The sequence below is a fragment of the Myotis brandtii genome, unplaced genomic scaffold (genome assembly GCF_000412655.1).
Source record: "Myotis brandtii unplaced genomic scaffold, ASM41265v1 scaffold1037, whole genome shotgun sequence".
NCBI lineage: Eukaryota > Metazoa > Chordata > Mammalia > Chiroptera > Vespertilionidae > Myotis > Myotis brandtii.
The window spans coordinates 111,752-138,836 of NW_005353483.1; the positions used below are offsets into that span (position 1 = coordinate 111,752).

The 27,085-nt window shown below is 37.9% G+C and overlaps 1 protein-coding gene across 1 annotated transcript in view; it reads right to left on the bottom strand.

Annotated features, from left to right (window-relative positions):
* Positions 1 to 12,041: 12,041 nt before the first annotated feature.
* Positions 12,042 to 27,085, bottom strand: part of MDM1 (Mdm1 nuclear protein) — a 39,297-nt gene continuing 24,253 nt past the window's right edge. Inside the window, exons 10-15 of the mRNA XM_014537601.1 lie at positions 25,600 to 25,902; positions 24,234 to 24,346; positions 24,029 to 24,138; positions 15,718 to 15,967; positions 14,082 to 14,141; positions 12,042 to 12,812 (exon numbers count right to left, since the gene is read on the bottom strand). Of these exons, the coding sequence (XP_014393087.1) occupies positions 12,703 to 12,812; positions 14,082 to 14,141; positions 15,718 to 15,967; positions 24,029 to 24,138; positions 24,234 to 24,346; positions 25,600 to 25,902 (946 nt within the window). The 3' untranslated portion in view covers positions 12,042 to 12,702. The remainder of the gene's footprint in view (positions 12,813 to 14,081; positions 14,142 to 15,717; positions 15,968 to 24,028; positions 24,139 to 24,233; positions 24,347 to 25,599; positions 25,903 to 27,085) is intronic.

The window sequence follows — 27,085 nt, forward strand, 5'->3', positions numbered from 1 at the left end:
CGGGGAATCTGAGGCTGCGCCCCCACCCCGCGGGGCTTGATGGGGTCCTGAGGCTGCGCCCCCTGCCCTGCGGGGCTTGATGGGGTGGGGCCGGCCGGGTCTGGGTCTCGCGTAATTTTGAGGCATGCGTGGGTGGGCGGGGACTTGACTCTGGTCCTGCAGCATGCCCCAGACTCTGACAGAAGGAAGATTTTCATATACATTTTCTTTCATCTCTGATACTTCTATGATAGAGAAAGGACAAATAGCAATATTAAAATATTTCATCTAATTAATTCCCTTTTAATGTGCACAAATTTCATGCACCAGGCCACTAGTTGGTTAATAAAATTATATAGGTTTCACATGTACAGTTCTGTAATACATCATTTTGATATTGTATTGTATGTTCACCATCCCAAGTCAAGTCTCCTTCCATCACCATTTATCCCACCTTTACTTTCTTTTACCTCCCCCACCTCCTTTTTCCTCTGGTAATCAGCATACTATTGTCTGTGTTTATGAGTTTTGTTTTGTTTTTTTCTTTGCTGGTGGGGGTTGAGAGTTGGGTGAAAAAAAAATCTTTTAAGTACAAGTGCAAATAGCAGCTTGGCTTCCCCCCAACCCCCCAGATTTATTAATACGTTATTGAGATATAACATATGTATGTTCAAGGTATGCAATGTGATGTTTTGTACATGTACATATTGTGAAATGATTACACAGTAAGATTAGTTAAAATCTCCATCACTTCACCTTTTTTTGAGGTGAGAACATTTAAGGTCTACATTCTTAACAGCTTTCAAGTATTGGTAACTATAGTCACCACATTGTCCATTAGGTCCCCTGACTTATTAATCTTACAGCTAAAAGTTTGTACCCTTTGGCCAACGTCTTCCCATTTCCCCCACCCTCCAGCCCCTGGCAAGCATTCTTCTCCTCTCTATTTCTATGAGTTTGGCTTCTTAAATTCCACATATGTGAGATCATACAGTATTTGTCTTTCTCTGATTTATTTCACTTAGTGTGATGCCCTCAAGGTTCATTCAAATCATTATAAAAAGCAAGATTTGCTTTTTGTTAGCTGAATAATATTCCATTGTATATATATATACACTACATTTTCTCTATGCATTCATCCATCTATGGACACTTAGGTTGTTTCTATGTCTTGGCTATTGTGACTAATGCTGCAATGAACTTAGAGTTACAATATATCTCTTCAAGGCAGTGATTTCATCTTACTCACATACATACCCAGGAGTGAAATTGCTAGATCATATAGTAGTTCTAACTTAACCTTTTTGAGAAACCCCCATACTGTTTCCCATAGTGGCTGCACCAATTTCTATTCCCAGCAACAGTGCACAAGGGTTCCCTTTTTTTGCATGGCCTGACAAACACTTGTCTCTTACCTTTTTAATACGAGTCATATAACAGATATGAGCAGTTTGGCTTTAGCTGTTGCATTGTTCTTCAATTTGCTTTTTCAATTATCTCATTCCATTGTTTATGGTAACAGTAATATCTGTATCCTAGAGGTAACTCAGTAAATACCACACTTTGTGACTAAGAATTGAACCATTACCCAGAGAAATCACTTCACTGACACACCAGTGCAGGGGCGTTTATCTGTTATCGTCTGAGACATCACAAGCTCTAAGAGGCTGGTGCTTACCTGGGAATCCCATTTAGCACACTTCACTCCAGTGGTATGTCTATGGCCCTTTCACAGTTTTGCAAGGAGGCCAAATTTAGTAAGCCCTTTATTGGAATCAATGCCCTTGATTGACCTAGTTTCCCAAGCAGTTTGGAAATGCTGAGTTTTCAAAAAGCATTTGCAATGTATGTGTGTGCAAGGATGTTTATCACGCCCGTAGTGAGACTGGTGGTAGCACCAGAGAGGATGGGGGAGGCTGCTTTGATTGGGAGAGGCGGGACAGAAAGGCAACGGAATGAACAAGAATAACTTCACGGTCACACTCTGAGGCCCAAAACTGAATCAGCCTCATTGCAAATTCTTCCTCTGCCCTCTACTAGTTTTGAGAACCTCAGAAAGTTTCTGAACCTCTCTCACCTCAGGGTCCTCCTCTGAAGAATAAGGAAAACAGTAGTATTTATCTTATAGGTAATAAGTTCACTCACGTAGGCATTTAATACGAAGTTCAAAGCTGCCATATATATAACCTGATAAATCTTTCAAATGGAAATAATAATAATTCTTACTTCATAGGGTTATTGTGGTACTAAGTGAATTAATATATATAAAACCCTTAAGCTCAGTTAGTATAAGTGCTTACAGCAACAAGGACTCCTCATCCTATTATGATACGTAATTATAATCCAGTCCTACTTTGCAGAAGAAGAGGGCTTAGTTTGGGGTTGACTAATCAGTAGTTTGAACTACATAAATTGATTTGGGATCTGAAAAACTGGCAATTTCTTACGGTGCAGCCTAATTATTTAACTTAAGCCTCCTTTCATTTAAACCTTGTCTCAGAGAAGCAAGTGGAACTTTCCCTGTTAGATATGGGTAATATTATGGGATTGTACTTTTAAGGACAAGCCCCTCAGCCTGGGTGTGTCTATGTATCTATTGATGTCACTCCTTTGGCATTCATGTAGCTGCCACCAGGTGAGTAGTGGTGTCTTAGTCTCAGGCTCCACAGAACAGCCGGCTGGGCTTTCCCCGGGCATGGCAAAAATATAGCTATATGCAATACCTAGTGTGGCTATCTTCACTAATTTATGAATTCTTTGTAAAAACAAAGTAGTATGTAATTTAGAGTAAGCTTTATGATATTTATTTTAAATAAAAATGAATACATGGGTCTATGGTAACACCTCTCTTAGACTGAGTGGTTGAGCTTCTTTGTTTAGAATAAACTTGGTTTCTATATTCTTCTCTAATAAAAACCTTTTAGTTTTTCATTTATATTTCAAAAGTCAAAAAGATTTTATGTAGCTCCTCATGACTTTAGAATCAGAATGTCTTGCAGTTAGTTTATCAACAGTTTTTAAAATATATTTTTATTGATTTCAGAGAGGAAGAGAGAGATAGCAACATCAATGATGAGAGGGAATCATTGATTGGCTGCCTCCTGCACGTTGGACCGAGCCCACAACCCAGGTATGTGCCCTTGACTGGAATTGAACCTGGGACCCTTCGGTCTGCAGGCCAACGCTCTATCCACTGAGCCAAACCTGCTAGGGCAGTTTAACAACAATTTAATTATCAATTTGTCACTAATATGAGATGTAGGTGCCCCTTGTCCATTTATTTCTTCATTGCAGTGGAGAGGAACCTACATGGTTTTGTAATTTAAAAGTCTGAGTTTGGATTTCAATATCTCTCAGCCTCAATATTTTTTAATTTAAATTATTTATTATTTAAAGTATTACATATGTCTCCTTTCCTTTGGTTGATCTCTTACCCTTACCCCTCCTCCCTTCCCTGCCTTCTTTCTGAGGTTTGATGCTCTGTTTGATGCTTCTATGTCTCTGGCTCTATTTTTGTTCATCCGTTTATGTTCATTATATTCCACAAATGAATGAGATCATGTAATATTTATCTTTCTCTAACTGGCTTATTTCGCTTAGCATAATGCTCTTCAGTTCCATCCATGCTGTTGCAAATGGTGAGAGTTCTTTCTTTTTTACAGCAGCGTAGTATTCCATTCTGTAGATGTACTACCTTTTTGCAATCTACTCATCTACTGATGGGCACTTAGGCTCTTTCCAAATCTTAGCTATTTGTGCTGCTATGAACATAGGGGTGCATGTATTTGTTTTGATTGGGATTTCTGATTTCTTGGGATAAATTCCTAGAAGTGGGATTACTGGGTCAAATGGGAGTTCCATTTTAATTTTTTTCAGAAATTCCATACTGTTTTCCACAGTGTCAGCCTTAATAATTTTTACTTGCAGAAGAGAGACAGCATTCATAAGATTGTTCTGAAAATTTAATTAAATAATGTAGGCCAAGGACAAGTCACATAAAATGCCTTGATTACTGCTACTTCTCTTCTAATAATAGCTAGAGTTTGCTGTGTACAAGGCACTGTGTATGGAACTACTCATGGGAGCTATTCAATAATGTGTATGGAACTATTCAATAACTTGCCTAAGAGATGACATCAACATTTCAAAACGAAGACCTAAACCCAGAAAGTCAAACTCCACAGCCTATATGCTAAACCACCACATCACTCAAGGAAATGATTTTTTCAAAAAGATATCCCAAGTTTATTAATACTGTGTTGCTTTTACTTACCAAATGTTTAGAACTTTATCAACTAAAAGGCTTCGAGAAGTGGTTCTCAACTAGTTGATGCAAAGAAACCCCACGGGGTCTTATGAGTTTCTTTTTTTAAAAAAATATATTTTATTGATTTTTTACAGAGAGGAAGGGAGAGGGAGAGTTAGAAACATCGATGAGAGAGAAACATCAAGAGGCTGCCTCCTGCACGCCCCCTACTGGGGATGTGCCCGCAACCAAGGTACATGCCCTTGACCAGAATCGAACCTGGGACCCTTCAGTCCGCAGGCCAATGCTCTATCCACTGAGCCAAACCGGTTAGGGCTCTTATGACTTTCTTAACAGGTCAAGTGGTGAGTCTAAAGCTCAGGCTACAAACTCATGTGTGCAAAAAATAATATTTCACTCATTTTTCTCTATAATGGGACTTAACTTTCTTTCAAGTCCCATTCAGGTGGGTGGTAGAATGGAGTCCAAGTCATCACAATCAATTACGAATCTCTCTCACTTCTCTATCATTCCTGCTCACCAGTGAGGGCAAGGAGGAAACTAAGTCCTCTGTCGTCACCACTCTTTTATCTGCTGAGATATACATCTTCCTCACTGATTGGTGATCATCAAAGCCCACAGACATGGCTCCATTTCAATTACGTCTGAGCCCTTCTCAAAAGCACAGGATAAATTTGAGTGCTCTCTCATGCCATCGATGGCCATGGGAAATTCTGGGGTACTGTTTAATTGTCTTACAACCTTTCTACTGAAATCAGCCGCAGTCATTCCTACTACTTTTTGCCAAACATGGGCTACTAGACAGATTTCCAAGGGGTTGCCACTTCTCTAGACTCTACCTAGGGAGTGAAACAGAGATCCCCTTTCTTCTCGTAGTTCCCAAATCAGTGGTGTGCTGGTAAATGTTATCAATCAGTTCTCCAAGAGGAGAAGTCTTGATTTGTTAAGATTTCCAATGTCTGCAGTATAAAGGTTCCCTCCATGGCCAATTTCAAGCTCTCAGAGTGAAGATATTGAAGGTGCCACAGTTGGCTCCCACGAGCAGATGCAACCAGCTCCCGCACACCATTGCCCCAAACTAGCTGATCTCAGACTTCTAGCCTCCAAAAATGTGAAAAAATAATGTTTTGTTGTTTAAGCCACCCAGTCTATGATACTTTGTCATGACAGCCCTAACAAGCTAATACAATATTTAAAAATATATATATACCCATTTTCACAAGGCCAGTAGATATGGGATAGTCCTCAGACTTTTAGAACTTGACTTCAGACACTAGGAGTGCCCCTCCCTCTGCCCCCCGGATTTCATAGTGCACCTCTGCTGACCTCCAACTGCAGCCCCTGCTCTCCTCGGCCTGAGGGCTTTCTCACCCCTTTCTTCCGGCAGCAGTTGCCAGGGCACTTACGTTATTAATGCTTTTTCACTTCCCTCCCCATCCCAGCATCCTTCAGCCAGTGACTGACAGGCTCCCCAACCCTGGGTGCTGAGATATGAGCTCCCAGAGTGTTCTCAGCTGTACTACGCTCCAGTTAGCCAGCATAGTAGCCGGTTTAATAATACACCTCTTTACTGGATACCTCTCTGATTAATCTCCAGAGTAGATGCATTTGCTGTATTTGTTTTCAATATGAAAAGCATCCTCTGTCTTCTCTCTAACTACTCCTTCAAGTCCTGTTCAGGTGGGTGGTAAGATGGAGTCAGTGGAGTGAATGCTTGAGGTCTGGACAAAAAGATGCCAACGCTGTAACACACCTGTTAGGGTTGGCCCTCCTGGCAATTTGGCCACTGCCCTAAATTCCTGTCTCACTTGCTTAAAATACTAAGTTAAAATAATTTTTATTCCTCCTGGAATCCTTCACCTTTTTAAAAATAGAGCAATTTTATCAAATAAGCTAGAAATAGTAGTAATTACAATTATTGAGTTCCATGTGCCAGCACTAAGTGCTTCACATGCTTAAAATTATTTCTCACAATAACCATTTGAAACAAGGTATTATTATTCCTATTTGACATACTCCCCAATTGGTGCTCAGAGTAATTAGGCAGCCTGCCCAGGGTCACACAACTAAGAAGTGGCAGAATCAAGATTCAAACACTCTCTGTCAGATTCAAGCGTATAAGCTGTTAAAACAAACACTGATGGATATTTCTTTTTCTCAGCATCTTTGTGGCCTTGTTAAGATTGTTAAAGAAAAATCTATTATAGGAAGACTTGTGGAAGTTTACTCATTCAGCCAGAGAAAAATATGGTAATATACTCTAACACATTTGATCTTATATCATCGCCACATCTGGATTTGAGACACCTTGCAGAGGCCACAGAAAAGACGAGTTTTAAAGTTAACCAATGCCTTGGACCCATGGAAAACCAGAAGGCAAAGACAGGGCAAACACTCTTTAAAGCAGGTGGGTTTGGCAGAGGGAGAAGCTTACAAGACTTATTACAGTTTTCTTTTAATTAATGCACCTGCAGTAAATGATACATGGCTGTGTGTTGGTGTTGTTAACACACATGTAAACACATAACACGCACACACAAACCATACACACTGTTTTATTGTGACGTGGGTTTGTCATTATTCAGAACTAGGAGTTTAACAAAGGGAACCTGACACCAGAAAAGAAGAGGAAGACTCGCTTGCTGGATATGCTGACCTTCAGAGAGAAGAAATGGAAAATAGTTGTCATAGAAAATTTGAAAATTCGTGAAGCATGAGTGAAAAATGATCTTTCTCCTTATATGGAATTAACAAAAAACAATTGCTAAATGTCTGGTAATTTATTTTGCAATTTGTGATGGATTTAAGATTAAGTGGATGATTACCTGAAGAGACACTAAGATTAATGTGTTGTGCATGGCAGAAAATACCTGTGCAAATTTTGCATGCAGTTTTAACAAATGAGTGAATGAATGAACATAATCACAATTTATAAAATGAGGATCATCAGATGTTTTTCTAGGAGCTTCTCTAATCACAAGTATTTAGCTCTTAATTTTTATTTTTATTATGTTATTTCAGTAATGACTAAAGAACTATTGGTATATTAGTCTCTACTATTCTGTATTTTTATGTTTATTCAAATTTTTAAAATCTGAATGAAAATTTTTTTTCTTGACCCCCACATTTTAATTCTGAATGGAAGAAACTGTCATGTTCTTAGAGCATGGATCAGTGATGTTTTTAACATCAGCTACCATTCACAGTAATTAATTTATGATTAATGTAGGGCGATTGTTTATGCCAGGTTATACTCTCTAGTTAGTAAAGCCCTTCAGATGTTTCATCTTGCAAAATTACAAATTAAAGTTTCTAACATTATTGGTTCTTTGGAACCAAAAGTGTGAGTATGGTCATACAAACCAATTTTCAATTTTCTTTGGATTTTCCACAACCTTAACGGCTTTGACCTAAATAATTTTTAACGGGAACAGCAAATGCAAAGGTACTCATTGTGGGCAAAATTTTTCTGAGTGATAAGCCCAAACCATGACTATACTTTAATGTATGAATATAAAGCTTTTATATTTCTCCACGTGTGGCATTTTACATTTAGTTTAGATTTTTCTTCTTGAAATTATAAAACTTCGTTCTAATTCATCTTTTAAAAAAATAACTTGAAGCACGGTAGGAAATCTTTGATATTGGCTGCACATTCATCCAGGAACCAACCTTACTATCTTTCCTTTCATCAGTAATTAACGTGGGTCCTTTGTCTCTGCATGGCCTGACTCATACCTGATAAGATCTCCGATTCATGGTTATACTTATACAGTTTGCATCTATCAGGTAATTGATTCCACCTTCTGGAGTCGCTGAGTCACAATACTGTAGTCACAGACTTTTTTGCTTTACCACATAACGGAAGCAGACAAATCATTTCAGCACTCCTGCCCCAAATGGCCTCTGTGTGAGCTGAATGTAGGTCATCACAGATAGACTATGATGTGAGATGCCACGATTTCAGGAAACACTGCCTCCTGCTTTCTAAAACACGCCTTTTTCTCGCATTGTTTTAAAGAGAATTTGCCTTCAACACAATGGAGCATTTTGAATTACATAACATTGACTATATGAAACACTTTTACAGACCTTAAGCCATTGAATTGTGAATTTTGTAGATGAGGAACACAGGCTCCAAAGTTTAACCAGTTTGTTCAAGCTTAATATAACCCCAAAGCCAGTGGTTCCCAAACTACCTGCATATCAGAATCACCTGGGATCACATATACAGCATTCCATCTCTGGCTAGTCCCATGGGTGGATCATGGGGAGTTCCTCTCTACAGTCTATTATCTGCTATTTGTGGCTTGTTTTTATTTTCTAGATGGACTTCAGCCAAGAAATGAAACTAAACCAAAGTACTTTATAAGCCAAGGAATATATGAATAGTATAGTAAATGAATAGTAGCTTATCTTGAGCTGCCTCTTTTCTTTTTTCTGCAGTGGGTTTTATCAGAAAATGAACGGAAAGAAAAGTCTCGACACCAGTAATGGCTGCAGCAGTGGGGCTGTAAATGCCCAGGAAGGGTAACTGGGGAGGCAGCCCTGATCCAGAGCATTTGCTCACTTCCATGGTATAAATACGGCCACCATGGCAAATTTTAAACTACTGGTTTAATATCCTGCTCACAAAATTTCTGAATATTTTACAATTGGCCCAAAAAACAGATTCAGCACACTACTAGGTTTAGAATATATTTGTGGGGGGGGGGGGGGGAAGGGGCTGAACAATTTCCCAAATTATCTAAATTGTCCATCAGGTGGTTCAGATTGGTTGTGAACTTCCCAAACATCTATCTGTTGGCCTCATGCCCTGACTTCCAAAAAACCTGAGTGCCCCCCAGTCCTCATCGCTCACTCAGTTTTCAAGAACATGCTCTGATATATCTGGGGCATAATGATGGCCTGGATGGAGCTAGTAGATGGAGCGTTTGGTGGAAGAGAAGTGGATGTCCTCTTTCTCTCTTACCTGCCTTATAGCAGGGGTAGTCCTATGGGAGAGCTGCCCTCCACTATCCTTGACGGGCCTTGTAGGACCAGGGTGGGAGTAAAACATGAAATACAATTTCAGGAAGTTTGGCTCTAAACTTGAGAGAAAAGAAGGGGGTGAGTCTCTGTCTCCACTCACCATAGGAGAAAGACACATATGGTCAACGCCAAGTGTAGAATCAGCATTAGTGTGAAGTTGAGCAGCAAAGGGCCAAAGATACCACTGGCCTGCCTTTAATTCATGAGTTAAGCTAGAGGAACAGACTGGCTTCTCAGAGCCCCCACATGACCCACACCCAGCAGGGCACAACCCTATCTAGTCCGATGACAGAGACTTCTTTTTCCTGAAGTAGCCTTTGTGCAGCAGAAACTGAGTGATGATGGCATTTTGACAAAGTATGGGCCCTGAGTATGCTAACATGCCCAACGCTACCACAGGTAAAAGTACCAAAACCTATTCCAAAACCAAATGTAAATGACTCCAGGATCATTTACATTTTAGATTACTTGTTCCTTGGTAAATTTCCAAAAATGGGGATAAATATTTCCTGAGTGTCTACAACTACAACAAAGGTACAAAATCCATCCTGGGTAGCCAACTTTAACATTGTTCTATGTAAGGACAAACTTGTGTTGATTATTAACTCAATTTCATTCTGGTTGAATCCATTTGTACAATATATGTATATGCCGTATACTCTTTTTTCCTGACTAGAAAGGTAGGTGTTTCATTTATCTTCTAAGAAAGCAAAGTTAAAATTTTAATTCCAAAATGAATCAACCAGAGAACTGAATCACAGCAGGACTCGCAAGTTTAACACTAGAGAGTAGGCAACGTGGGTAGATTTCAAGTAAGAAGACCTAGATTTGATTTACCAGCTGAGATCTTGGTCCAGTCATTTAATGTAAGAGTGTCTTCCCATTTGCAAAATGAAGTTTTTTGTTTAAATCTCTTGATAGCATCCCTAAGCAATTTATCATGTTCTTTATCCTTAATTCTCAAAATCATCCTTCTTAAGAGTTCAGATTCCCAAAGAGATGCAGAGATGAAAGCAAAAAGGAACATGCAGTTTCCATATGCATTATTTGTGCATTTTTGTCTGGGTTCTCAACCAGAGACACATGGGAATCTCAGCATCTAGGGTGAAGGTGGGGGGGATAAAAAAACAGGGTGGTAGATGTGTGCATTTTGGAAAAATTTCCATTGTGATTCTGATGTTCTCTCCCCAATCCAGTTTATGAAATACCAATTTTGACAAAAGTTGTTATCACCACTTTATAATACTATATGTAGGAATGGAATTAACTGCTAAAGGAAATGAGGAAACTTTTAGGATGCTGGAAATGTAATGTTTCTTGGTGTTAGTTTCAGATGTATACATTCTTTCCAAACTCATTGAGCTATAATTTTTTAAATGATTGCAGTTTATTATACATGAAAGAATATTTTAATAAAACTGATTAAAACACTGAATTAACAATCCCAGCTCCTAAATACCAACAAATCTCATGAACCATTTCTCTAGTAAACTACTTACCCAATTCAAATGCAGGTCCTTTGAATTGATCTTTTAGTAGGAGTGATGAAACAATATTGATCCCTCAACATTGCTCTCTCCCCTGGGCCACTGAGTAGGGCTTTTGAGAGGCAGTCAGCAGTACAAGATGGAGTAATGACCTTGACCTCATGAGAACCACACCCTAACCCAGCCGTGGGCAAACTACGGCCCGCGGGCCGGATCCGGCCCATTTGAAATAAAACTAAAAAAAAAGAGACCGTACCCTTTTATGTAATGATGTTTACTTTGAATTTATATTAGTTCACACAAACACTCCATCCATGCTTTTGTTCCGGCCCTCCGGTCCAGTTTAAGAACCCATTGTGGCCCTCGAGTCAAAAAGTTTGCCCACCCCTGCCCTAACCCATCCAACACCTGATAGATTAAGTTCACGTGGAGTGATTTATTCCAGTGTGTGACCCCAGACTTTACCGTCTACAGCTTAAGCTGTAATTCCTTACTTTACTGTAAATCAGTGGTCAGCCATTGAAAACTCTGTCCTAGCCAACTAACCATCTCTCAGTTCCAAATTAATATGCCTCAGTAGACATTTATACAGAATCCAAGATGATTTGTGTTCAAAAATCCACTTATACACTAACTCATAACTTTTATTTCCATATTTAGTGCCTTCATAACTTTTTTTATCAACAAACTATTTTAAAAGGTCAGTGAAATAAGTAAATAATTGGATGTCCACAGTTCTTTATAACCTCATGATAATGCTAAGATCTTTAACAAACTTACTGTGAATCGATGATTTTGTATAGCACTTTTGACCAAATAAAGCAATTTAGAACAGATTGTTTTCTAACCAATAAGCACAAATAATCGTATATTTTATTTTCAGTACCTTTTATGTACTATTATAAAGTTTTTCTGTATTGTTATAAAAACTCTATTTTAAGAAAATTAAATTTATCATGATTTACAAGGTAAAGTCAGAATATGTCCCTATGAGTGAAGAAGTACAGTCAAAAAGTTTGTGTTAAATTTTTTAAAAATTATTCTGCCTTGGAAATTCTATATTTTTCTACTTTTATACAAAGATATCATGGACTTGGTTTCATTGCATTTGGATTGATGCAAAAGCACTATAACATTTGACTAACCTATTATGAGTAAAATGTTTCTAAAAGATATTTATTTGTCCCATGTACTAACATTTTGGAGAAGCCAAACACTTGAAATAAACAGGGAATTGAAATACTTGATTTTTATTTTGAAATATCTACAAAGTTTTAGTTTTCCATTATACAAATAATTTTTCAAAATTCAGACATTATTCAAATGTAAGCCAGTACTTGTACAAATAGAATACACACAAAGATAAAAAATATACATATTCTCTCAGCAAACTTTGTTACATAAATAAGAAAGATATGTACAGCTAGTATTTTAAATCTAAAAGTATCTTAACATTATAACCACATACGAAAGTTACTAAAAAATAAACACTACAGAAAAGTAAAAGAGCAAAATATTCATTTTATGACATCTACAATTATAAAGATAATAGAAGCAATCTTAGGGAAATATATACTTCACACTGGGATCTTAATTTTTACTTCACTTAGAATATTTTCTGGATAGGTAAAATTCACAATTCTACCAACTATCCATAACACTAAAACAAAAGTTAGAACATGTGAAGAACTTTATAATCTATGTCTTTATAATTTGGAATAGATGTAAAAAGAATTCTTTAAAAGTTAAATTTGTGTAAACCTGTGTCAAAATTTTCCAAGTAAATTGAATTGGCTATTGAAAATCAAATAGTTCTTCTTAAGTAGGAATTGTTAGGAAAAAATCCAAATACTTAAAAAGTCTTAACAGAATAAAGCAATAAAGAAAAATTGTGCTAATAGTTCCCTAGATAAAAGCAACTCAAATAGGTGTGTTTAATTATGTTTTGCCCCAGAAATTCTCCTTCCTTTTCCGAGCTCGTGCCAGAGTTTGAAAAGCCCGGAGACTGGAAGCTGCAGAGCGAGCAGAAATCTCAGATAATCTATCGTCTGCAATGAAAAGAATTATAGTCAATGCAAAAAATATCTCTTATAAAAATATTGTTTTATAATAGTAACAGAAAAGTAAAAGCATCAAGCTTTGTAACGTCAATATTGACTGACAGAAAAAAGTACTCTATTGAAATATAAGATACTAATATTTTCAGGACAGTTCATAGTAAATTTACCAAGTTTACCATATTCAGAATGAAACATTTAAATGTTAAATGAGCATTCTGTCTCCTTCCTGAAATCCCACAATGTCATCACCTCAACACACGGCTTATGATTTCAGTATTACCTGGAAACAATTCATCATCAGTCTGTCCTGCCCTACTTTAAAAAGTACAGCTGCTCTGAGTGAAAAGCTTTTTAAAACTTCTTAAAAACAAAATACCATAGCTTAACATGGTATTTATATCACATTTCTAAAATAATCTTACTTAATGTAGAAATATTATTTGACTTTAATATACTACCTTTCATTATTACTGAAATTCCTCACTCTGAGTAAGCAAATCTATTATAAGATTATTTGTAAACATTGTTCTTCCATTAAAAAGAAAACAGAACTGGATTCAACTTGTCCAGATATTTGCACTTGAAAACATAATAACTTAATTTCCAGCTCACTGAATTCTGAAAAAATGTCCCAAACTTGCTAAGAGGAAAGACAACCTTTAATGTACATGAACTTAAAATACATAAAGTATTAATTTAAATTTACTTTCAAACTCAAAATTTACAAATTCGGTAATTTTATATTTCTAAGGATAAATTAAAATTGTCATTTCAGTTGTTCACATCAAGAATCCAAAATTTCTCCTGCCACTATTAGAAACAAATGAATTTGTCATCATGAAAACTACACAGAAAAAAAAGCTCATTTTTCAAAATTGTATTTATTTTAGAATGAAAAGTTGATAAGAATATATCGCATTTGGAAAAATAATGGATACAATGCTAGGCCAAATTCCACCCACACCGGGGGAAAACAGAGAGGGTATGGACCTCAGTGTGATCTGAGGCTCAATCTTTTATCATCTGTTTGCCCTAGAAACTATTCACCGGGCCTTTAGGTCTCAGTTTACTCATTTGTAAAATAGAGATAACTTCACCTCCCTCATAAGATTTCAAGGATCCAATGAAGTAACACCTGGTGGAAGTACTTTGTAAAGTATATAGTGTTGATCAATTTTAAGATGATTATACTATTATAAACTAAATGCCATATAATAAACCTCATACTTGTATCTTGTTATTGAACTATGGAAATACCTTCATCATTATAGGCTTCATGCTGCGGTAACTGGAAATTGTTCTTCCTTGCTTTTCCCACTTAAAAAAATAAAAGGCACAAGAAATTATCTTTCAAAGCTACCCAACAGTATATCTTATTTATAGCAAACTCTTAGTGAAAGTAAGCTATCAAAAATTTTATTAGCCCTAGCAGGTTTGGCTCAGTGGATAGAGCATCCACCTGGGTACTGAAGGGTCCCAGGTTCAATTCTGGTCAAGGGCACATGCCTGAGTTGCAGGCTCAATCCCCAGTAGGGGGCGTGCAGGAGGCAGCCGATCAATGATTCTCTCTCATCACTGATGTTCCTATCTCTCTCTCCCTCTCCCTTTTTCTCTGAAATCAATAAAAATATATTCTTAAGGCAACAGTGGAGGGAAACCAAGAAGCAACCATTTTGTTCTCCTAATGGCTCAGCATTTGGGAGTACTGAGTAGCACTGAAAGTTGAAGTGAGAATAAGACTGAACCAGGAAACTGGTTGGATACTGGAAATATTGGGGGAAACACTGTGTAAAGTGTATGATTGTCTAACCACTATAATGTACACCTGAAACCAATACAAAATATTAAAAGTAACTATAATTAAAAAATAAAAACTTAAAAAAAAAAAAAAACCAGACTGCCAGATCCTTCTTTAAATTTGCACAGGTGGGTAACTACTCCTCTCCCAAAAGAGAAATGGAGGTTTCATCTCTAAAGGCTTATCAAAGCTATTCTGAGATCATATATATTAATCTTCTGAAAGAGATAAAACATATGATCCATAAAATAAAAACAGGATACTGTATACAAAAAAATTCAGTGTTAAAAAAATTCTTAAAAGTTAAAAATATAGCCAAATTCTTTTAAAAAACTCAGAAGAAGAGGAAAACGATAAAAATTTTTGTAACGATTTCAAATAAAAATAAAAAGACAGAGATGGCATATAAGAGAGGTAAGGTAAGAAAATAAGATCATGGTCACCGGGTCAACACCTGAATAATCAGTGTATCAGAAAAAAATGAAACAGAAAATGTAAGGGAAGAAATTACTGACTAAATAATTCATGAAGATGTCCCAGAAGTGAGGAACTGAACAGACCTACTGAGTATCAGCGATATGAACGAAAAAAGAACTACTGTAAAATTTCAGATCATTAGGTATAAAGAAATGATCCCAAAAAGCTTCCAGGAATAAAAAAGACCCATACAAAAGATGGAAAATAAAGAGAGTATCAGACTTCTCAACAGTAATGGTATAAGCTGGAAGAGAGCAGAACAATGCCCAATAAAACTAAAGGAAAATAATTCATTGAATTCTATACATAGGCAACATTTGGCAATGTATGAAGACATTTTCGGTTGTCACACCTGAGGAAAGGGTGCTATTGGCATCTAGTGCATTGCCTGAATGTGTATGGAAAAGAACTTGAGACACACCTCATGATTATACAAAAGTAACCTTGGGTACAGTACAGGGAACTGTTCCAAAGATTAAACTCCTATTTAAAGAAAATACACTAATTAAAAACTAAGTAACATAGTTTATTAATATTTAGTAGATACTTATAGCCTTTGTACCTACGCGTATAAGACTTTCATTTTAAAAGACAAAAAATTAAAACCAAAATAATTACCATTATGCTGAAATTCTGGATCTCTCAGACAGCCGTTAATTCGATGAGAGGGATGCCAGTAGGACGAAGCACAGGGTGGAGAAGGAGACCGCCCAGACCTGTTTGTTAGATATTCTGGAATTTTTGAAACTGGAAGATTGGCTTCAGCAAATTTGGTGATATTAATTTCAGAATCTTCTCTTAAAGGCAGGGGATCAACTGTTTTTATACCAGCAGCTGGAGAAGTCAGAGCTACCACATGACCTTCTTTCTAAATGACCAAAAAAAACACAAACAAAAAAAAAACCACCACGTGTGTGTGTATTTACATATGTGTGTGTGTGTATGTAAAACATTTAAATACACACAAAAATATCTATAATAATAAAAGCATAATATGCTAATTATTAGGTCAGACCTTCCGGAAGAAGCCATGTCTGTGAGAGAAGCCCGGATCCTGGGTACCAGAGGGAAGTCGGTGCCGGCAGCCAGGGGAAGGAAGGCCTACTCTTGCACGAATTTTGTGAATCGGGCCTCTAGTATTATTATAAAAGCAGTAGGAGAAAATATGGGGAAACTTTATGTAACGTCCATATGGAGAAGATTTTATAAGCCTAACAACCAATATAAACATATTTAGCTATAGAAAAAAATATATATAAACATTAAAAAATAAAAGAAAGCCCTAACTGGTTTGGCTCAGTGGATAGAGCGTCAGCCTGTGGACTGAAGGGTCCCAGGTTCGATTCCAATCAAAGGCATGTACCTTGGTTGTGGGCACATCCCCAATAGGGGGCGTGCAGGAGGCAGCTGATCGATGTTTCTAACTCTCTATCCCTCTCCCTTCTTCTCTGTAAAAAAATCAATAAAATATATTTAGATAAATAAATAAGTAAAAGAAAAATCAAATTTGAGGAAAATATATAACATATGATTGATGAATTACTATAATTGCTACATAAGTATTTCTTTAAAAATAGTAAGAGATAAACCTAACTAAAAAGTAGAAAAAGGATATGTATAAGCAATTCATATACATACAAAATATAAATGTCAAACATATTCACTTCACTTATAATCAAATATTTCAAAATAGAATCATTGAAGTACTAATTTTTTAGCTCCAAAATTACAAAGATTACTTTTTGAAAAAAACAAACTATGATACCCAGGGCTGGCAAGGATATAAAAAAATGACACCAGTGTTGTTGGGAGCACAATCTTTTGGGGAAGTTGGCAAAACATAGCTAAAACCTTAAAATTTTGAATCCTTTCACCACTTATTATTTACACAAAAGAAGACAACAGAAATTTAACTAAAGGATGTATTTCAAAATAGAAAAATTAAGAAATAACAATAGGCATCTACTTTTTAAAAAAATAGATTTCAACAATAAGCATGTGGTTAAAACAACGACTGTATAACAATAGACTGTATATCATGCTATTAAAAATTATATAGAAATGATATTTAATTATATGGGAATATGTTCATAATACATTACTAAGTGAGAAAAAACAGATTATAAAGCCTTATCTACAGTATGATAAAAAATACACTCTATACCTAAATAATTCAAAATTTCAAAAGTGGATGTCCCTGAACAGTGTGACATTTTTTTTATTTTGACACTTTTTTAAATTTTCCACAATGATAACATATCATTATCCTAAAAGTCTCTGTGTAGTTTCACTTTTTTAAGAGAATGTAAACCAGTAAAATCAAATATAGCTCCAAACTTTCCTGATTAATCCTTGTAATTGTTGCCTTTAGCTATAAACTTTGAGTTTATCAATGCAATATTCAAAACAATGCTTTCTGACCTTAGGCATCATTTTCTGCAATTAAAGAGCTCATTGCTTTAAAGTAGACATGGCCTAGGACCCTGGTCGGCAAACTGCGGCTCGAGAGCCACATGCGGCTCTTTGGCCCCTTGAGTGTAGCTCTTCCACAAAATACCACGTGCCGGCGCACACGTACAGTGCGATTGAAACTTCGTGGCCCATGCACAGAAGTCGGTTTTTGGCCTGGGCGAGTCTATTTTGAAGAAGTACTGTTGATATTTGGCTCTGTTGACTAATGAGTTTGCCGACCACTGGCTAGGATCTTATCCAACAAACACATATTTTTAAATCAAGATTAAGATAAAAACTATGAATCTTCTTGCTTCCCTTTTTAACTACGTAAGTATCACTTAGGAAAACTGTTCTTTGATATTTTTCATTTTCTACACATATAAATAGAATTTGAGGTCTCTGTGAAAATGGTTTTACTATTGTTAAAAAGACCTGAATGAAATCGGTAGAATATTTTAAACACAGAGGGTTCCCAGGTTAATTTAACTGACTTTGTGATCTATTTTTAAGCTTAAAGCCTCCTTATTGGCCTCACCGCTTCCACTCTCCCCCAGTACAGTCCATTCTCCACTGAGCAGTGAATGATTTTATTTACCATGTAAACCAGAGATTTATATTTGCTTTGTTGCTTCTAAATCCTCCAACGGCTTCCCAGTGCCATCAGAACAACATCCCCACTTGTTATCCAGCCTCCCCTTTCCAACCTTATTCCCTACTCTCTTCTTCCCTCTCTAGGCTCCGGTCATACCAGCTTTTTCACTCCTTAAAAACTCTGCTATACACTTGCACTTGCTGCTCTTTCTACCTCGAAAACAATCTGTGCCCCAGATCTCTGCATGGGCACCTCCCCTCATTAGTCAGGTCTTAGATAAAACACCACCTCCTCAGAGGTGCCTGTCTTTATGGCCCAAAGTAAAGCAGCCTCATCCACCCCTTGGAAGTCATTTGTGGTTTTATTTCATTCATAGCACTTACTACTACTTTAAATTGTCTTTATAAAATTTGTCTATTTCTCCCATAAAAACACAAGCTCCACGAGGGCAGGGATTTTGTTCTGAATATCAATTAATCCCCAGATCCTAGAACAGTGCCTGGCATATAGTAAGAGCACATTAAATACTGAATTGAGTGAATAAAAATGAAACTCCTGATATCCCCCTCTAAAAGTGGTTCCTGTCCAGAGTTCTCTTCCTCAGTGCACAGCAACCTCCATCAATCCTTTTGGGCAAGCCAGAAACCCAGAAGTCATTAATGGCCTCTCACCCCTATTATCCAACCAGCACCAAGCCTCGACATTGTTTCCCTTACACAATTCTTCAGTCTCATCCACTTCTATCTGTGCCAACCCTCCTTAGTTCAAGCCATCAACTACTGCAATGACCTTTTACAGGTATCCACAGCCTACTTTCACCTTCCATGGCAGCCAGAAAGTTCCTTAAAATATTTCAATGGCTCTCCATTGCTCTTGAGATAATAACAGAAATTCTCAATATTGCTATCTTTTCCAGCCTAGCCTCATATCTTCCCCCTGCCACACTCTATACTGGTCTGTTTCTTAAAACCCTAATTGTTCCTCTCTATAGGATCTTGGCATATGCTATGCTTCTCCTCCCCACTCTTTTTACCTGGTTAACTCTTCCCCTTCCTTTATATCTCAACTAAATTGACTTCCAAGAAGCTTTCTGACTTCTAGAACTATGTCAATTCCTTCCAGAATAGCACTTCTTTGAAACTTATTTGCTTTAACTTTATCTTTTTAGGGGAGAATTCTTTGAATAATGTGAATCTCTCTCACTGAACTGTAGGTTCCATAAGATCATGTACCATGTCTACTTTTGCTACTTCATGTGGATAAATGGATAAGAAACATCTGCCTAATGAATGAATGAAGTGAGCTAACAGATACTGGGGATTTTTTGTTTATTTTGTTTTTGTGTTTTTTTATATATATTTTTATTGATTTGGGAGAGGGAGAGGGAGAGGGAGAGGGAGAGGGAGAGGGAGGAACATCAATGATGAGAGAGAATCACTGATCAGCTGCCTCCTGCACACCCCACACTGAAGATCGAGGCTGCAACCCAGGCATGTGCCTTGACCGGGAACTGAACCATAACCTCCTGGTCCATAGGTTGATGCTCAACCACTGAACCACGCCAGCTGGGCCATACACTGGGTTTTTAATATTATTTATAAAATGGATAAATGGTACTTGATTAAAACAATACCATGAAAATTCTACTCTAAAGTTCTATGAGACAGTATTGTTCAGCAGTTAAAAATGTGGATTCTGGGAATAGACTGCCTGGACCCAAATTCTACTACATTATTTGGTGTGACCCCAGTTTCATCATCTAAAAATGAGAAGAATAACAATACCAATCTCCCAGAGTTCATTATAAAGTTACATAAAGTATTTAGCACAGGGCCTAGAAAAAAGTAAGCATTCAGGAAATGCTACCTATTATGATCATCCCTATATAAGTTACCCAAATTACTGTTGTACCATAATACTCCCACAATTCAAAGTATGTCATTAAAAGTTAACAGTAAAAAATTTTCCGGATATTATGATAATATACTAGAGGCCTGGTGCACACAATGCCTGCACTGGTAGGGTCCCCAAGCCTGGCTGGCAATTAGCAATGATCTGTGGGGTGACTGGCGGGGCAATCAGGGGACCCCCGCTGGGAAAAATTTTCCGGATATTATGATAATATAATAGAGGCCCGGTGCACAAAATGCGTGCACTGGTAGGGTCCCCAAGCCTGGCCGGCAATTAGCACTGATCTGTGGGGTGACTGGCGGGGCAATCAGGGGACCCCCGCTGGCACCTGCCTTGGCCGGCCCGGTGCTGACCACTCGCCAGCCCTGCCCCCCGCCACCACTGCTGGTCACCTCCCTCTGCGGGGCGGGTGGTCAGTGCGCATCATAGCAACTGGTCGTTCCACCAGTCATTCCACTGTTTGGTCGATTTGCATATTAGGCTTTTATTATAGAGGATGCTCCCTAATTTCTATAGTAAAAAGAAATGTAGAATGATTTCAATTAATTTATTTATTGAAAACTTAATACATTTTAAATATTATTAATAATTAGCTTTTCTAAGAAAACAAAGGGGAAAAAATGATTGCTGCCTCCCAGCAATCAAGGGGGTAGAGAATGGGAAATAACCGATCTAGCTCCTGGTACAGCCCCTGGTAGTGCTGGTGGCAGAAAATTCACATCAAAGGAGTTCTAATCAAGTTAATAAGAGGCCTGCTTATTTTAGAGGAGTTTATAATTAAAATGTTACAGCTGTGCTATATACGATGAGGAGGATATTGGCATTAAAATGTTAAAGGACAATATTGCTCTATTTTAATTAATTAATTTTATTTAATTATTCAAAAACTTAATTCCATAATAAATTAAAATAATACATATAAATCCAGCTGCAAATATAGATTAGAGTCACTCATTTTAGCTGAGGGTAGTGAGCCCTGTGGGCAAAGCTAACTAGAAGCTCCCTCCTTCCACATGACAGCCTGGATTCCTGAGGAAGTAGCAGGACAGTTCATGGGGGGCAAAAGATTCCTATCAATACTCTGAATTCCTATTGTCACGCTTCTTTTAACAAACCAACAGGCTTCTTATTAACCACTTGATTAGAACTCCCTGGATGTGAATTTTCTGCCACCAGCACTACCAGGGGCTGTAGCAGGAGCTAGATTTAGTTATTTCCCATTATCCACCCCATTGATTGCTGGGAAGCAGCAATCATTTTTTTCCCCTTTGTTTTCTTAAAAAAGCTAATTATCAATAATATGTGTAATAGGTATGGGTAAGTAACAGGATATAGTTTAGATAGATATTGTCACTCCAGTCACACTCCTTCAACACAATTTAATGGGTACCAGAAATGAGCAGGTTTGGGGGACTGGACTCTGACCCATTCTCTCACCTCTCCCCAATACCTAATAACTCTCCACTGTGCCCTCTGGAACTTATGAATAGCCTTCAGCAAAATCCCCTAAAGAAATTCAACCTCTTCTTTGAATGTTCTCTATTTTACTTTAGCCACTTACTCCCATGATTATATGTTAAGCATTGTCATTACTAGTAACTGCAACCTCTTCATAATCTCAACTTCTGACCATCACCTCCTAACTTTAAAATTAATCCCCACGGGTACCCCAAGTCCAACAAGTCCTACATATACTTTAACTCCCTTTCTCACTGGGTCTCACTCCCTTGACAAAACATGAACCCCAGTTAAATCCAACTCTCTACCTATCCTGCATCTCTGAAGCCAACTATGCCTGGAGAAAAACACACAACCCATCCTGACTGGCCTTACATCAAATTTGTGACCACTGACCAAAAATGGTTCCTAACGCTGCCCTGCAATATTTCACTTTCCCTGGCCCACTCACTCTCCCGCTATCTGAAAAAACTATTTCATGCCTTATTCTCTTTCCTCAAACCTCCAAAATTTTCTTCCCCTGCCTCATTTCCATCAAGATCTTGCTTTATATTCCAACAAAATGCAAATGAGACTTTCCAAAAGCTCCCACATTTTCCTGTATTTCATCAGCAGTGCCCATAAAATTTGTTCTGCCTTCCCTTTTTTAACAATGAAGAAACTGTCAGTGCCTAAGGCTAACCCTTTCACATCTCTGCCAGGTCCTATGCCCTTTTTCCTACTCAAGAACATCTTTCCAACAATTTTCCTCTCACTCCTGCATCATCTTTTCTCTCGCTTTAAAACAGACACCAGGGAGTATGAGGGTATGAGTTGGGGGGGGGGGGTTGCAATGGGGGGATATGGACACATATGTAATACCTTAATCAATAAAGAAAAAAATATTCAGAACAACAAAAAAACAACTGCTGTCATCAACATACAAATGTGCTCTTATCTCCTCTTTCTTGATCTCACTTCTAACTCCCACTCCCTTACTCTGCTCTTTTCATAGGAAAAATTCTTGAAAGAATTGTCTGTGATGCTGTCTCCAATTCCTCTCCTCTCTGTTCTCTTGAACTCACATGCATTTCGGCTTTTGTCCCACACTACTGCCAAAACTGCCCTCTCTCAAGGTCACCAACAACCTCCAGGTCGCTAAATCCAGTAATCGGTGTTCATACCTTACTGACCCATCAGTAGCATTAGCACTCCCGCCTCCTCGACACCTCCAGGAGACCACAGTCTTCTGTTTCCCACCACCTCGTGGCTGCTTCTCTTCAGTCTCTTTGCTGGTTACTCCTCAACTTCCCAATATTAAAAGCCTGGGGCTCAGACCTATATACACCTACTCTTCTCTAAAATCCACTTCCTTGATGACCTTCGCCAGTTTCAAGAACTTACATACCTGTACCACCTACATGATAAAGAGCCTTCAAATCTATCTGCAGCCCAGCCTCTCCTCTACACTCCAAACTCAATCAACTCCCTACTCAACATGTCTACTTGTATGACTAATAAGCTTCTCAACTTTAACATGTCCAAAACAGAACTCTTGGTCTTCCCTGACAAATCTTTTCCTCATACTGTCATCCCCATCTCAGTTAAAAAGCAATTCCATCCTTATTGCTCAGGCCAAAATTCTTGAGTTATCTTTTATTTTTCTATTATTCCCACCCCATATCTTATACATCAGCAAATCTTATCAGCTATACTTTCTATGAATATCCAGAATCAGACTTTATCATATGACCTCCATTACAATCCAAATGACCATCATTCTTGCCTGAATATTTTGACTCATATCACTCCTCTGCCTCTCCAAAGGCTTCCCATTTCATTAAGAATAAAATTGAAAGTCTTTGCTATGACTTATAAGGCTCTACACAATTTAGTGGCCCATTATGCCTCTGAACTCATCACCCATACTACTTTCCCTCTCTTGCTCTCTGTTCCTGAAGAAATGAGCTACCTTCTCACCTCCAGGATTTTGCACTTGCTGTTCTTTTGCCTAGAATGCCTTCCTAGATATGCGTATGGGTCAATCCTTCACCAACTTCAGCTTCTGCTCAAATGCCAACCTCTCAGTGAGAATCTCCCTGGCCCCTTCGTATTCACTTGCCGTTTTATTTTTCTTCTTAGTACTTATCACCATCTACCATACTACATATTTTACCTAGTTATCCTGTTTATTGTCTCCTCTACTAGAATGTAAGTTCAATAAGGTTATATCTTTGGTGCTAAAATATAGCTGGAACACAATTGCCACACATTAGATACTCAATAAACAGAACTGTTTTTCTTCTCTTCCTGCTGAGTCACTACTGACAAGATTTGAAAGTGTATAGCAGAAATACAATGTCAACACCAGAAAAAACAATTCAATGCTTCTGCCTTACTAAAAATAGTTAACAGATTATCTCCACATACGTTACACAAAATTTTCTAAAGTCTGAAATTATCATTCATTTATTACATGTGACTAAAAAAATCACTTCCTGAAGAGATGTTTTCCCCTAAAATAGAAATAGTTACCTTCCTAAATTCACTCTTTGGAGTTTCTAAACCATCCTGCAAAGACATTCTTTTCCTCTGTTCTGGGACTGGAGGCTTCACTTTAGATGGAGACACTAAAACAGCACCACCTGGAAAAATGCAGATGATGATAAGTTTCAATTAAACTGAATTTTCATGTAGATAAGGCAGGTGAAATAAGAGCTGCATAGTGTTTGCCTATTACCAACAGCTGGAGTGGTAAGATCGTGATGAGTCCTTTGAATTCCACCAAGTTCTCTCAGCTTCGGAGTAGGAAGCCTGCCTCCTTTTCCTGAGGATACAGAAGAAGAATCTGACCTACAAATTAAAATAATCTATTATGAAGCATTTTCTCCAGGAAATTTGCTATCATTGTGCAATAATAAAGTATAAAACTTCTAAGATAAGACCATTTTGTTTCTGAAAAACTGAATAAATCCACATGCAGGCAAGAGTGGCTGAAATACTGGAAAAGAGGGAAGATCACTGCAAGTCAGCAAGAACACAGCAGAGAATTCTTTTATTAAATCAGAGCCTAAGTCTCATTTTAACTACAAAACTCATGAAAGAATGATAAGGGAGCTCGGCCGGCATGGCTCAGTGGTTGAGCGTCGACCTATGAACCAGGAGGTCATGGTTCGATTCTGGGTTGGGGCACATAACCGGGTTATGGGCTCAATCCCCAGTGGAGGGCATGCAGGAGGCAGCTGATCAATGATTCTCTCTCATCACTGATGTTTCTATCTCTCTTTCCCTCTCTGAAATATATATTTTTTAAAAGAACTATCTATTTTTTAAAAACAATAAGGGATTTGGACTATGGACAAAAAGCACCAGTACCAATGGTAGAGAACCACTCCCCAAAGAAATCTGCATATAAATCAATAGGAATTAGCTATTTGCCAAAATATTTTAACTTAACAAACACTAGAGGGGGAGGTCCCTCAGCTCAGCCTGTGCCCTCTCACAGTCAGTGACCCCTGGGGGATGTCCGACTGCCAGCTTAGGCCCGCTCCCGCTGCACTTGCCAGCGAGCCCAGCTTCTGGCTGAGTGGCGCTCCCCCTGTGGGAGCACACTCACCACCAGGGGGCAGCTCCTGCATTGAATGTCTGCCCCGTGGTGATCAGTGCATGTCATAGCGACTGGTTGTTGTGCCATTCAGTCGACTTGCATATTAGCCTTTTATTATATAGGATTATCTTTTCATTCATTTTGGTATAACCATCTGATATTTAAGAATATCAGCTGTTTTCCTGAAATCATAAAGAAAAGTCATTCTTCCAGACACATTCACAAATCTAGCAAATCATAATTAGCAGGACATAAATGAAAATAACATTCACTACTTCCTCCCCAAGTAGCTCAGTATTCAAGTGTTCAATTACTAAGTTCAGATGACTCAAATACCTAATCAAATAAAATTAAAAACCATGTAGAATGCCTGCTTCCTGAGATTAAAATAAAATCTTCATTAGTCATAAAACCAAAAGCCCACCATACTTAATTAGTAACAAAATACATATTAACTGTGTACAATGCTGCTAAATATTGATTAATTTAAAACTCTCACCCTTCTTTTATGTTGTCTGCCTTAGATTTTTCATGTACTTCCAACTTCTCTAACTCTCCCATATAAGCCTGCTTGTCCCTTCCTCTGTCCTCTGCATCTTCCTCCTCTCTCGGCTGTTTCTGTATGTTTTCATTGGTGACCTCTGCATCATCCCAAGCCAGGCGCCTTCTAACAGGTACGGTGGGAGCATCTGACATGCCCAGTTTCTCCATGGTATTTTTCTGGGGCTGTTCTTCCAAGACAGGCCTTTTTTCTTCTCGTTTTGTAGAACATTTCTTCAAAGTCTTATGGTTTGTAGGATCTCTGCATAACAAAATAAGTTTTATTTTAAACTCGAATAGTTTGAGTTTTCTAGTTATACCAATTTTAATGACTCCATCATTCCCTTCCATATTCACAACTATACATTTCCCACAGATATTGCCTTGCCCAGATATTGAAGAAGGAAATCTAAGAGTTCATTTTATAGTATAATATATTAAAGTTATGATCTGGAATTGCCATTAAAATACTCCAAAATAAAATATATTTATCTCCTCTTACTCCTACCTTCACATACATATGCCTGCACCACTACTGACAAAATTCATGCATATCCCCTAAACTGGCATTATGCACATAAACTAGGACCGACCCCACATGTTCTAACTTGCTCAATTAGAGTTTGTGCACAAACTCGAGTGTACTTGTGGATCTGGTAAGCTGATTCAAATTTTATACTTTAGATAGATTAACCTTTTCCAGACATTATTAAAGAACAGGTTTTGTGATGAACTTAAAATCAGATGTCATATAATTCGAATTTATAGTTTAATTTGGTATATGTGACTATATTAATACACTGTAACAACTAAAAACTATTTTATTTGCTACAAATTAATGTGCTATTTCTCTTATAAAAAGTTAGATCATTTCACTATAAAGCCCAACACAGCAGAGAATTCTCCCATAGAAGTAGGACCTAAGTTCCATATTAACCATGGAAATTTATTAATAAACTAGAGGCCCAGTGCACAAAAATTAGTGCACTGGGGGGGGGGGGGTCCCTCAGTGCAGCCTGAGCCCTCTTGCAATCCGGGAGCTCTCAGGGGATATCCGACTGCCAGCTGAAGCCCACTCCCTGTGGGAGTGCACTGACCACCAGGGGGTAGCTCCTGCATTGAGCGTCTGCCCCCTGGTGGTCAGTGCACATCATAGCGACCAGTCATTCAGTCATTCGGTCAATTTGCATATTAGCCTTTTATTATATAGGATATACATGGAAAGATCTATAGACTCAATTTTTAATTTTTAATAATGGTTACCAGCCCTAACCAGTTTGGCTCAGTGGATAGAGCGTCGGCCTGCGGACAAAAGGGTCCCAGGTTCGATTCCAGTCAAGGGCATGTACCTTGGTTGCTGGCACATCCCCAGTAGGGGGTGTGCAGGAGGCAGCTCATCGATGTTTCTAACTCTCTATCCCTCTCCCTTCCTCTCTGTGAAAAAA